Below are 12,823 nucleotides of genomic sequence, written 5' to 3'. Positions count from 1 at the left end.
GAATACAGTGATTTTCATAATGACAGGTTATGCGTTGAATGTGACATATTTTAGTGGATTAAGCATAGGTTGGGTTTCAAATATGTAACTGAATAGAAATCTATCATATGCAGATAATTAGGAAATGTTTCAACTTTGGTTTGAGCACAAAAGTGACCTGTGTGTCTCTTTAGGAGGGAAACAATAAACATAGAAAAAAGGAAGAAAAAAATAATAAAAATCCCACCCACCCCGATTGTCAGACTAAAACAACAATCCCAACAATCAAACATGAATACACTTGTAGAGATACGTTGCTGCTCGCTTTCCGTCTTGCTCTTACTAGCTAAAACTTGGCGTAAACTAAAACCTGCGAGCTCTCTAAATTGAAAACAAACGTTGTGAATAGATATTTATGGCTGAATATTTACTGCCCACGGTAAGGGATGCTTGAGTCTCTTTTCGAAAGATTAACATAAATGAGGGGGAAAGCCTAAGCCTAAGCCCACTTATTGCTTCGCCCAGTAGATATGGACTAAACCAAAATATACTCTCCTGTAAATGTATTAGAACTCACCCCGGGAAGATACGGTTAGTTGAAAATGAAATGAGTTGAAAAAACTGCATTTTATCCCCCAGAGAGACCGTCCTGGCTCAGACGTTGCTCAGTTTTTTGAGAAAAGTGTGCACTTCTCCCGGTGTGTTGAAGAGATGGCTTCGGCCTTGGTACTGAACTTTCATCCATGCAGGGTGGATGAGGTAGCCGGTGATGTTCTTCTCCTTCAGTGCTTTGGCGGCAGGTCTGAACTGATTGCGACGTCTGGCGAGATCCACGCTCATATCTGGGAAAAGGCTGACCCTCTTTCCATCAATGGTGATGTCCCCTTTGGCTCTTGCGAGTTGCAGTATCTTCTCTCTGTCTTGGAAACGGAGGAACCTGATCAATACGGCTCGTGGGGGCTCATCTGGCCGGGGTTTCGGCACTGATGTTCTGTGGGCGCGTTCGATTTCCAGCGGCTTGGTGAAGTTGATTATGCCTAGGACCTCCGGGATCCATTGATTGCAGCCATAACAAGTTAATCCCTTCTCTTAACATGTATGGCCCCAAAACATAATCAAGCAGCTGACCAATTACTTAAGACTTTAGTTAGAAGTTAACTGAGATTAATCAACAACTGGATACATTACTTTATTTCTAAAGTGAAACTTTCCTCCGCATTGGAGTATCTCTACAACTACAAGTTTAACCAGTATTTCAGTTGTTTTACCATCCCATGAAGAAGTGTGGCAGGCCTGTGAGGAAGGATCCTACAGCCATGAGGAAACAGCCCATAGCAATGAGCCTGGGCCGGTGCAGCTTCGCCCCAAAATGGCTGACCACAGCCAGGAATAGCAGGTTACCTGCAAGAAACCACAACACTACAGTAGTCAGGAATCACAAATTATAAACATTTTTTTTTCTACTAAAAATGGCATATCAGTTTGGATACTAGACTGCAACAACAAAGCATCAAATAAAACAATGTTAGGGGTTTGACAGTAGAGTCATGGACAAAAGCCAGTCAATCAATTAATAGGAACAACTATAAAACTGGACAGTATTGAGAGCAGACTCTGATTGAACCACAAGAAAAATCAATCATACTGTAGTCTGTATCTGGTTTTTACTACATGAGTTCTGAAGCAACTCAATGTTATTGTTGATACCCATCTCAAAGCTGCCGTCTATGAGTCCGATGAGAGAGCTGGACAGGGAAAAAGTGTCTGAGTGATGGCACTCTTCATGTAGGTCCTTGACAGAGCTTTGGTGAAGGAGGCGAACGACAGGGCCACGATGAACTGCTGACAAGCACAAGAGAGAGAACATTAGTGTGTGTTTGTCCGTGTGTATGTGCATGCGTGGATGCGTGTGCAGACAGAGTACATGTGTAGCTGAGGTGGCCTGCAATAGTAAAAAGAACGGACACAAGTTTACGTCTGCCAAGTTCTGGCGCTTTCTTTATTCTGAAGAATGTTTTTTTTTTCTCTTGTTCAATTGTCTATTTTCTTGTTAGTACTTTGAAAATATTCACATCAAACAAGTGCACACTTTAAATTACACAACATAAATGCACTTTACCTAAAACAGAATTCAAAAATGTTTGGTTTCACATGAAAACCACAATGTATTTCACATTCATACAATAGAAACACCTATATATGAAACCATAAATAACTGAATGTTTTTCTATATACCGCTACCTCTATAGAAAAGTGACAACAATACATTCAGCTTTAAGATAGTGGCACCTCCAGAAAATCCTCTCTCTCTCACTGTATGTACTAAAAGTCCACCAGACTGAGCGTGCTCGGCCAGTTTACCAGCTAGTGAGCACAATTTTATACAAAACAACCAATAACATCTAAAACCAACTCCGAAATCCCTAACAAATGGATTCTTGATAAAAAATCTCCTAGACTAAATCCAGTACAAGTCAGCTACTCAGTAAACATAGTCTCTGTAACTCGTAAATGTTTTTTTTTACCTCAGCTAGCATCAAGCTAACATATACTCTCACTCAATGTAAATACCTTCTTCTCTCACTCAGTTCGACACAGAGCCAAAACAAAACCTTTCCTAAAGTGATAATATCTGGACAACGTTGTTAAATAGCATGTTATTACATATTGTGTATGTAGTTGAACGTTTGAAGTGCTGTTACATACCTGTAATAGTAAAAGAACAGACACAGTTTACCTCTGTAAAGTTCTGGTCCTTATTCTGCAGAATGGTGAGCGCTTGGCCTGAACTTAATGTTTCTCCTGCTACAACAGTACAACAGCGCCATCTATTGGCCTTATGGACTGCTGACGCTAAAGTATGTTGAAAATACCATTTAGATTCATTAAGACAAATACATAAACAATATGGGGGGGGATATAATAAATGGGTGTCTGTTTTTAGTTACTTTGTTTTCAACCCATTACACATGCACAATCATACATGTGCATTTAAAGCATCATTAAGAACCTTGAGTGTGGAACTGCAGGGCGTTTAGGCAAAAACCACATGAATTTCACATGTGAACACGGGAAGTGTTCCAAAAACATATTTGAATGTAATCTTATGTGAACTACAAATGTGAAAATGTGATCACGTTGTGTACCAAAATGTAATTTGTGCTCACATAAAATGTAAGTTGGTTACATGTGGTTTTTCTGTCAGGGCAGGAATATAAAATGCATTTTGATGTTACATGATCTTGAAAATGCAATGTTCTCTGAGGTTCTTCCATGATCCTTTCCATGTATTTTCCAGTTTACTTTCCCTCAGTCCTTTTCACTTTCCTTGGCAAAACAAGCTCTGTCCCCGAGACTTACTCAGAGCCACCATGAATTGAAGCAGCTTCTGATGGATTTTAAACCATTCAACAAATTGTTTTATAATGAAGAGTAGACCCAACTAAACACCCTGGATTCTTTACACACACACATTGAAGGGAAAAAAATCTCAAATTTGAACTCATCAGACCAAAGGACAGATTTCCACCAGACTTAGGTCCATTGCTCGTGTTTCTTGTCCCATGCAAGTCTCTTCTTATTATTGGCGTCCGTCCTTTAGTAGTGGTTTCAATGGAACAATTCAACCATGAAGGCCTGATTCACGCAGTCTCCTATGAACAGTGCATGTTGAGATGTGTGTGTTTCTTGAACTCTGTGAAGCTTTTATTTGGACTCCAATCTGAGGTGCAGTGAACTCTGCTGAACCTATCCTCTGCAGCAGAGGTAACTTTGGGTCTTCCTTTCCTGTGGCAGTCCTCATGAGAGCCAGTTACATCAAAACGCTTCATGGTTTTTGGGACTACACTAGAAGAAACTTTCAAAGTTCTTGAATTTTTCCGTTTTGACTGACATTCATGTCTTAAGTAAAGATGGACTTGTTTCTCTTTGCTTATTTGAGCTGTTCTTGGCATAATATGGACTTGGTCTTTTACCAAATAGGGATATCTTCTGTAAACCATCCCTACCTTGTCACAACACAACCTATTGGCTCAAACGCTTTAAGAAGGAAAGAAATTCCACAAATGAACTTTTAAGAAGGTACACCTGTTAATTGAAAAACATTCCTGGTGACTACCTCATGAAAAGGTTTGAGAGAATGCCAAGAGTGTGCAAAGTGGTCAAGGAAAAGGATGGCTACTTCAAAGATTCTCAAATGTAAAATATATTTTGATTTGTTTAACAGTTAATGCTTACTACATGATTCCAATTGTGCTATTTCATAGTTTTGATGTCTTCACTATTTTTCTAAAATGTAAAAAATTGTAAAATAAAGAAAAACCCTTAAATGAGTAGGTGTGTCCAGACTTTTGACTGGTACTGTATATATTGTGATATTGCAAATATGGTACAATCCAAGGGTGCAAAGCTTTTGGAGACTTACCCAGAAAGACTCACAGCTTTAATCGCTGCCAAAGGTGATTCTAACATGTATTGTGAATATTTCTGTATTTCATTTTCAATACATTTGAAAAAAAAATTAAAACATGTTTTTACTTTGTCATTATGGGGTGTTGTCTGTAGCTGGGTGAGATGACAAAAAACTATAATTTAATCCATTTGGAATTCAGGCTGTAAGAAAACAACATGAGGAATACGTTAAGGGGTATTAACACTTTCTGAAGGCACTGTATATCTGCAAGAAAGTGATAAATGAGCGACTCTTTGAAAGGGGGTCATATATACATTGCCTCATTTAAAAATAAAAATAAAGCTATCGTGCTATAATCGGCATAGTTTCTCAGACCAAATCTTTATTCTGGTTTAAACAAAGCAATCTGATCATGCTCCAGTAAAATTCACGCTACAGGGAATTTAAAAAATGACTTCTGCAAAGCACATATACATTGTCCAATCAACATCCACACATTGATTGAATTCTTCGGGTCTTTATTCAAACACAAACGGAATAAAATGCTCTTTCAGTTTTTTGTTGCAGGTTGTGCAATGTTCAAAAGTGTGTGAGAGATTGGCATCAATGTGTGTGTTTGTGTGTGGGGTCAAGTTTGGACGGTCGTACATTGTACATTTCAGGTCCATGGACAGCAGCAATATCGGCATAGCGATATCTGTCATTCAGCACCACATGACAGTAGACAGCGGCCATCTCGTGTGAAGTTGGCACTGGGGAAATCCCATGTAATGAGAAACAAGGCCTAGGAGGCAAAAAGACTGAAGGAGAAGACACCCACAAGAACTCTATGCTAAACTGTTCTGCCACATTCATTTCAAATGGTACATCTTTCGATTTGTAAATAATAGGGAATTCATCTGCAAATAATTGAAACTGATTATTCAAACTACACTGTACAGCTTTAGTGTGTCTCTGCATCATAGGTACAACTGTAAGCAATTCCGTTCTCAAATGTCTGTTTAATGTGAGAAGCAAAATGAAAAACACCTGTTAGACCATTACAATGCCGACTGTCATGCATTTTTACTATTACCAACAAGACAACGAAGTGATACGTGTCATGGAGGCTAAAAACGCAAACTTTCCTAACACCAAAAGTTCCCGCGCTGAGCGATACTGTTTACTACACTATTACGCATACAATCCAAGTCATACGTTTATTGTCATTCATACTCTTATTTTTAACCGACTATCTTTTCAAAAGTGTTCCTTGTGTCAATTCAGATCTCGGAAAAATATTGGAATAATGTGCTTAAGGGGACAAACACTCAAGGCGCACAACAGGAGAACAGAACAACCACAATTTCAATTGACAATCATTGCTTTAAATGGATGTGGTCGATGGATTTGTATAGGCATATATAAACAATGTATTTAACTTGTAAACCAAGGATGGATTAGTAGGTCTAAGCAACATGCACCTGGATAATCGGGTCATGAATCTGGACGGGCTCCTACGTCCTCATATACACATTATGACATAATACAGAGTTCAATGTTTAACGAAATAAAGACATAGAAGCATAATCAATTAAACAGGTTCTACACATTCCATTTCTCCATGACAATAGAATGTAAACATTATATTTTGCGCCAAACATCGCCTACAACTCAATTCTAAGTGCAGCATATTGGAGGACTCCACAGCCATTGATCATTCGCGACTGTAAGTCATTCCTGTTATCTCTAGAGCATCCCGTATATCTATAGTGCTGCATTTCTTCCCCATCTTACCATGGATAGGGTTTGGTGCATTCCGGAGTTCACTTATGGTCCCACAAAGGTAATCTTAGGATAAATTAATTTTAGCATACTGTAAATGCCTGTGCATAATGTGCATAACAAAGCATCATTATTTTCATGATCTTCAAAGGAATTCTGTAGGAGCAGCCTTAATTTTCAGACTCTGCAGGCCTGCTGGGAGGAAACATATTACAATAAACAGGTAAGATTCACCATACAAAAACATAAACAAGAGTTCTTAATATCACTTGCAAATTGTGAGGCATGAGCAGTTGTGAAATGTTGCGAGAGGCCCTTCTGAAAGTAAATGACATGGTATTTCGTGGCACGGTCTCACACCTTACCTCATCTTGCAGAAGAAGCTCATGGTCCACTATCTGCTGCTCCAGAGTCAAGGCCAGGTCCCTCCCCATGTCACCACGGAGCACATGAGCAACTGGCTGGTGTCTCAGGGCAAAAATCCCTTAGGGAGTGGTGAGTACCACGTCAGCACTCACCTTCACTGCCATTCCCTGCCACCAGCAGCACTCCAGGAGATGTGGGTAAAATAAACAACAGAAAAATCAGAAGCCAGGAAAGTTGAAATGCTCTGTGTTTTATTTGAAGGGTGTGGAAGGAAACCCTGGAGGAGGGAAACGACCTCGCTCGGCTGGTAAGAGAATGAGAGTTAGAGACATGCTACAAGTTAGTGAGCTCTTTACCAGCCTTTCAACAACGAGTTAGCGCAGCAGGATAGATCTGTTGTGAAATTACACTAATGGGACTTCCTGTTTCATACTGCAGGCCTGGGAAGTAAACACTTGCCTAAAAATGATGAACATAGAGCACAAGGCTTTCTGCAAGCTCCGCCGCTCCATGCACCCCACCTCGCCAGCTGACATGTGAGTTCCATGTACTGCCCCGCATATGACTTGATCCATTTATCTACACATCTGGAACTACGCAGAAACAGACTAAGAAAGTGTTCTAAGTGAGTACATTGCACATCGTTTAGCTTTGTTTTCTCCTTATTGTTGAATTCAGCGATCCTAAGGTCCACAGCACCGTGGAAAGAGCTGTGAGGAGCATTCTGGGCGAGCAGTCCAATGAGCCCCGTAGCAACCTGCTCAGCCCATCTCAGGTGGTGGTGGAGGTGGTGCCCAGGCTCCTCCTGGCCCTGTGGCTTCAGCCAGAGGAAGGCCATTCAGAGCACCCAAGAGAGAGAGACTTAGAGAGCACTCTGACAGGTGCCGTTTGTCATGACATCTTAGTAGAACCTTTCAACTGGCCAGTGTTTAGAAGCTACGGTTTGCATTTGTTCACATTCTGTTCCTCTTTTTTCCCTTTCCAGAGGATGTTGCTGTGGTCATCCCGGATGTCACCCCACACGTCACCAAGGACGTGGCACTGGAAGTTCCATGCAGAGCTAGGAAAGGGGCAGTCCGGCTATTATTTTGCAGGCTTTGGAGGGCAGTGTGCTGCTGCCCCTGCCACAAGGAAGAGGAGAAACAATATTAATTATTCATCAGACCTTCAGAAATGGGATTGAACCATAGACCATTCAATTATTCGCATTATAATTGGACTCAATTCTGCTTTTCTTCTGTTTACTACTTAATTTCAGAACATTTCTATAAACTTTCACTTTGCAAGTGTGGAGTAGGTTATGTAAATAAGTGAGAAACATCACAATTTTAATGCTTTTAATTAAAAAAAAGGGGCCCTCAACCAACGTTCAGTTGAGGTGCAACCAAATATTTGAATCATCATAGAAAAGGAAAAGGAGCAACTCTTGCTCACTATAAAAAATGCATTGTTTTATTCAGGCAAGGTTAAAAGATTAACGTTTTGGCCTAGTCTGTGATGATATGCAAGTTGTGTTTGTAGCAGGAAAAGGGTGACCCCTTTAACGAAATGGGACTTGTCAATTCTTGAATAAAAATCTTTAATGAACATGAATTTATATACAATTGACTTGAGGATCAGAGCAGGCAGGCTGACTGGCTAGCCCTGAAGGCCCTCTGCCTCTACCTGTGTGGTTCATCTCAACCAAGAGGTTGTGTGGGTTGTCTTTCTCTCTGTGGGTGTGAATCACTATGACCTCTCCCTCTGCCTGCCATTTGGCTGATCAGAAGCCTTCTGCTCTTTCTTGCTCACATGAACAGGAGGAATGGCCTCTGGGGTAATATCCTCCTCTATCTAACGCCTCTTCCACCTCCTCTTTCTGACTGTGTTCGACTGACGTCACTTGTTCTCTCTCCCTGGGTGTTGGATAGTTCCTCCTCCTCTGTGTCTCTGTGATGGTGGAGGGAGTTATCCTGTTCCGGCTCCCTCTAAGGGTGTGCACCGTAATCTCTTTCGGTGTGTTGAGGGGTTCAGTGGTTTTGAAGGGAGTCTGAAGTTCGATCTCTAGCGATGAGTGTGGGGTCTGTCCCGTGGTGGTGTCCCCATCCCTCCTAAGGAGAAGCCCCTGAGACACCAATTAAAGGCACTTCCGGTTGGCACAGGAAGCTATAGGTAAACAAATATCTTGCTTTGGGTATTCTCTTACAGAATCCTGAGAATCCTAAAGTCTTTATGTTAAGAATTGACTGATCTACCCAGGGTTGAATGCAGTCATTTTCACATTTGCAGGTTATGTACATCAAAATACATTTTGGGTGAATTTAACCACTTCCGGTTGCTCCAGGAAGCTTAGAATCGACACAGGTAGACCTCATAGTGGCCTGACGGATTGGCATTGAAGACAGGTTCATAAGGCATTATTAACCCACATAGGCTCCAGGTTGAATTTAGGGGAGCTGTCAATGTATTCCTATGGGGAGAGATGTCATTGTAATCTGTGAGATCAAAAAACCCTGTTTTATTTTTAAGGGTTGATGCCACACGGTCAAGGTAAGGCTTGCATGGATCGGAAGGACGTTAGGAACATTCCTGTGGTTGAATTGTCCTTCTAAACCTAACGGTTCTCTCACTGTCACCCAAAAGCAAATGACGTTGTGGGGCTGGCTTCATTTTGGGCTTACTTTTCTCATGGTCGCTGCGCTCAGACCGAGCGAGCTACGGTCAAGCGGGATATTACGGTGATGCCATTTGTTATTTTTTAGTGTTTATTTCAGCCTGTCTGTGTAAGTTTCATATGATTCCCATGCCAATAATGCCTAAATATTTGTTCCTACCTTCACAGACAACAACACAAGACAGTGAATGTTTAACACTTACAAATTAAGTGACAAACTAAATATAAACCTTAAAGAAAGCACAACACAAATAATTACTCAACTAGTTATTTAATAAAACAGAACAAACCTTTACATTATAAAGAATCACACCAAAATAGAAAATTGAACAGACAGTTAGACTAAATTACACACATTTTACACTTCTAAAATGTAAACAAGCACACCAAAATTGAAAATCAAACCAAACAAAATCAGAACAGTATAAATGTGAGAGTCTAAAACAATCTACATGACTATTTGGAAGAGGAAGTCTTGTTGTTGGTCGGCTCCCCTTCCTTCGAGCTGCATCAGGGGTCCCCTCCTCTCTTTTGCACCTTCTCCTGCAGCTTTAACCTCCTTGAGGCAATGGCATTTTTTAGTCTGACTTTATTTGAGTTTAGTTGTTGCATCCCTTTTAATGTGACAATGAGGGACTGGTGGGGGGGCGACTTGAGCCTCACTTTGAGGGGTGAGACTAGCATGGGGCTGATGGCGACCTCCATGCGGCGTGTGCAGATGCTCCGCTTCCTCTTTGGGGTAAGTTCCATCTCCACCTGAGGATTGGTCACCTTGGAAGGTGTCTCCTGACAGAGCAAACACAAGAAATTAGATATATCTCAGAATTCACACTTGACTGTTACATAGTTTACAAGTACATTTTGATAATCAAATGTGTCCTGTCAGAATAGCTGATCTTACTGGAAGTTGTCTGGCCATCTGTTCCTCATCTTCATCCTCTTCCTCCTCTTCCGAGTCACCGGCGGACGTGCCAGACTCCTGGTACATCACCTTGGTCTCTTCAGGGGTGGTGCTCCCGTCGGAGAGGGAGGCATCCTCTCTCACCTTCTGCTTTCTTTCTCCTGAGGTGGAGGGCTGGTTCTCTGCGGCGACTGTGTTATCTTCCCCCTTCAGTGCAGCCTCAAAGAGTGCCCTGGTTTCATTTGCTTGGGTTGGATTTAAATTCATGGCATAATATTTGTCTGCCGTCTGGATGTTGTGGCACATGAAGTTGGCCACCCTTTCCCTGTCAACCTTTGGGAGCATGTTTTTTACCTGTAAGACACACACACACACACACACACACACAAATATATGATATTATTGATATTACTTCAGACAACAATAGAATAGGATCTTACATTAATTAGATTCCTATCTAATCTGACCTACATGAGTGACAATGGAGGTCCTCAGGTCAGTGAATGAAGGACATTCGGGCAGACCCATCTCCTTCCACACCTCCCTCAGGTAGGCAGGCAGGTTCTTCATCTGAGTGTTTGTTGAATTGAAAAAGAAGTGCTGGGCCTTCTTTCCCCCTAAGAGACAGTGCTTGAATTTGAGGAAGTCGGAAAACCAGCTGTACTCCTCCTTTGTCAGCGACATCTGGACCATGCCGTACTCCCGATTTGTTTTGTGTTCCCCCACCTAATAGAAATTGAACAGAGAAAAAACACAAAAAAACACATTACGCTCCTGCGACTGCAATTGTTTCCAAAGATAACCAACCAAGCAAACAAACAAATAAACACAGCCAGCTGTATTTCATAGACTTACATTGATCAGGTACACCCCAGACTGGTCACATTTTGCCTCCTCCACCTCTTTCACCAACATGTTTTTATATAGGCCTGGTCTGTGGCCGTATATGGATGTAAAGTAGGCACACAGGTACCCATAAAACCTGTACTGATTCCTCTGTGTCCTTGTTTCTTCCAATGTTTCTGTGAACATGAAAATAAAAAAAGGCAGCTTCATAATCCCACTCCATAATGCATTCTATACATCTCTGACGTCTATAAGTGTGTAAAAACAGTGACATCACAGATTGAGAAAAACTTACTCAGCACTTGAGGGATTTTGGCCTTGGCAAGAGACTGGCACTGCAGCAGGCTCTTTTTGGACACCACCTTGCCTTCCTTGTTGTCCTTCACCTTTATCTGGTGAAGGGAAACTGGTCGTCTCATGGACTTGCTAATGCCCTTCATCAACCGGTTGATCCCCCTCCATTGGTTCACGGTCAGCCGGCAGCCAGATGGAGGGGTCTCCTCAGAATATTTAAGAAATGCACCAATAGTCAAGGTGTAGTGGTTGACTGTGGTGATTGCCTTGTTCTTCTGGAGGAATTGAACCCATCTAAAAACACACACACACACACACACACACACACACACAAATCATACAATCAAATACTGTATTGTTGGTTAATGCTTGTGAGGCTAGAGAGAAAAAATTATTCTGCTTACTTCCTTATTTTGTCATGGTCTGTCAGGAAAATGAGAGAGGACTGGTAGGTCTCATTCTTCGCCATGTAGTTTAAAAATTGCGTCACCCTCTTGACCTTTGAGGCACAATTTTCACTCAGCTTATAATTTGGATTAGGGCCCTCACAGGTCTTCCTGAATCCCTCGATAAACACACCTAATCAAAAAAACATAACATTTTAGACTAGAATTACAATCTCATGAGGCTACATGAATCAGTCAGGTGGTTTATCATATTCTTTTCAAACACAAACTCTTGTCACTATTTGAAGAAACAGTACTTACTCATAGCAGAGCCCGGGAAGATGAGTTTGCAGCTTGACCCGGACACTGTAGGCTCCTCTCTCTGGTCCCCTGAACCTCTAGCTTGGTCCTGCTCCTCTTGATTTGTGTCTGTGTCTGACTCTGCCTGAAAGTTGAGGGCCTTCACCATGCCAATCCCCATCTGCCTTTTCAGCAGCTGGTACTTCTTTCTCAACCTTTGCAGATCAGAGATCAACTTAAGGTTGTCCTCTTTAATGGATTTGTTGGTCTCACTTCTTGTATGCAGTGCCTCATCCCTCTCTTTTACAGCTTTTTTCAGTCTCAGGATTGGTGCATGGCAGTGGCAGGAATCCTCTTTGCAGTCCACTTCCTCCTCTGCTTCTGTAGGTGAACATAACATTTCCTCCTCCTCCTCTTCTCTCCTTACAGTCTCCACAATGTCTAAATCTGTCGCCATAGGGATGTCAGGGGTCGATGCCCTCAACACCGCCAGCCTCTCCATCGTCAGCCGTCTCCTAAGGTCCTCTAAAACCTGTCTCCTCTGTGCTCTGTTGAGCTCTGAGTGGGAGTCTATATGCCGGTCCAGTCTGCTAAGATGTGTGGAGCATCCTGACACTGGACACTGCTCCTGCCTGACATTGACACGGCCTGACTGCCACTTACAGAGGAGTACCCTCTCCTCACTGTTCCTCACATGGTGTACATACCTAAGGTGCTGACTAAAGCCAACCACAACCTTATAGCATATTGGACATGAGCGCACTGGAGCCATCTATACAATTCTATACTATTCTATTCTATTCTATTGAAAAGGGAAATAATAGTAAATAAAACAACTTAACACAATCCCTTAAGCAATAAAGAAAGTACAGTGCTTCTGGCTGCTTAATTGATACTCAAAAATATACATGAAACCACTCCTC

The 12,823-nt window shown here is 41.7% G+C and overlaps 1 protein-coding gene across 1 annotated transcript; it reads right to left on the bottom strand.

The window, feature by feature from the left end:
* Positions 1–10,041: 10,041 nt before the first annotated feature.
* Positions 10,042–10,794, bottom strand: LOC149973602 (uncharacterized). The gene is made up of 2 exons (XM_090213214.1): positions 10,546–10,794; positions 10,042–10,428 (listed from the first exon to the last, which is right to left on the bottom strand). The coding sequence occupies exons 1-2, from the start codon at positions 10,765–10,767 to the stop codon at positions 10,042–10,044; spliced, it is 609 nt and encodes a 202-aa protein (XP_090069340.1). The 5' UTR covers positions 10,768–10,794.
* Positions 10,795–12,823: the final 2,029 nt, after the last annotated feature.

The sequence above is a fragment of the Oncorhynchus mykiss genome, chromosome 20, assembly GCF_057628025.1.
Source record: "Oncorhynchus mykiss isolate SJ-2025 chromosome 20, ASM5762802v1, whole genome shotgun sequence".
Classification (NCBI taxonomy): Eukaryota; Metazoa; Chordata; class Actinopteri; order Salmoniformes; family Salmonidae; genus Oncorhynchus; species Oncorhynchus mykiss.
This window is presented reverse-complemented; position numbering and strand designations above follow the sequence as displayed.

What these genes read in the sequence shown, in the direction of transcription:
- LOC149973602 (XM_090213214.1), bottom strand. Translation starts at nt 10,767, where the DNA reads ATGGTCCAGATGTCGCTGACAAAGGAGGAGTACAGCTGGTTTTCCGAC. An exon ending in GGACCTCCATTGTCACTCAT is followed by an intron (nt 10,429 to 10,545) that starts GTAGGTCAGATT and finishes TGTGTCTTACAG; the next exon opens with GTAAAAAACATGCTCCCAAA.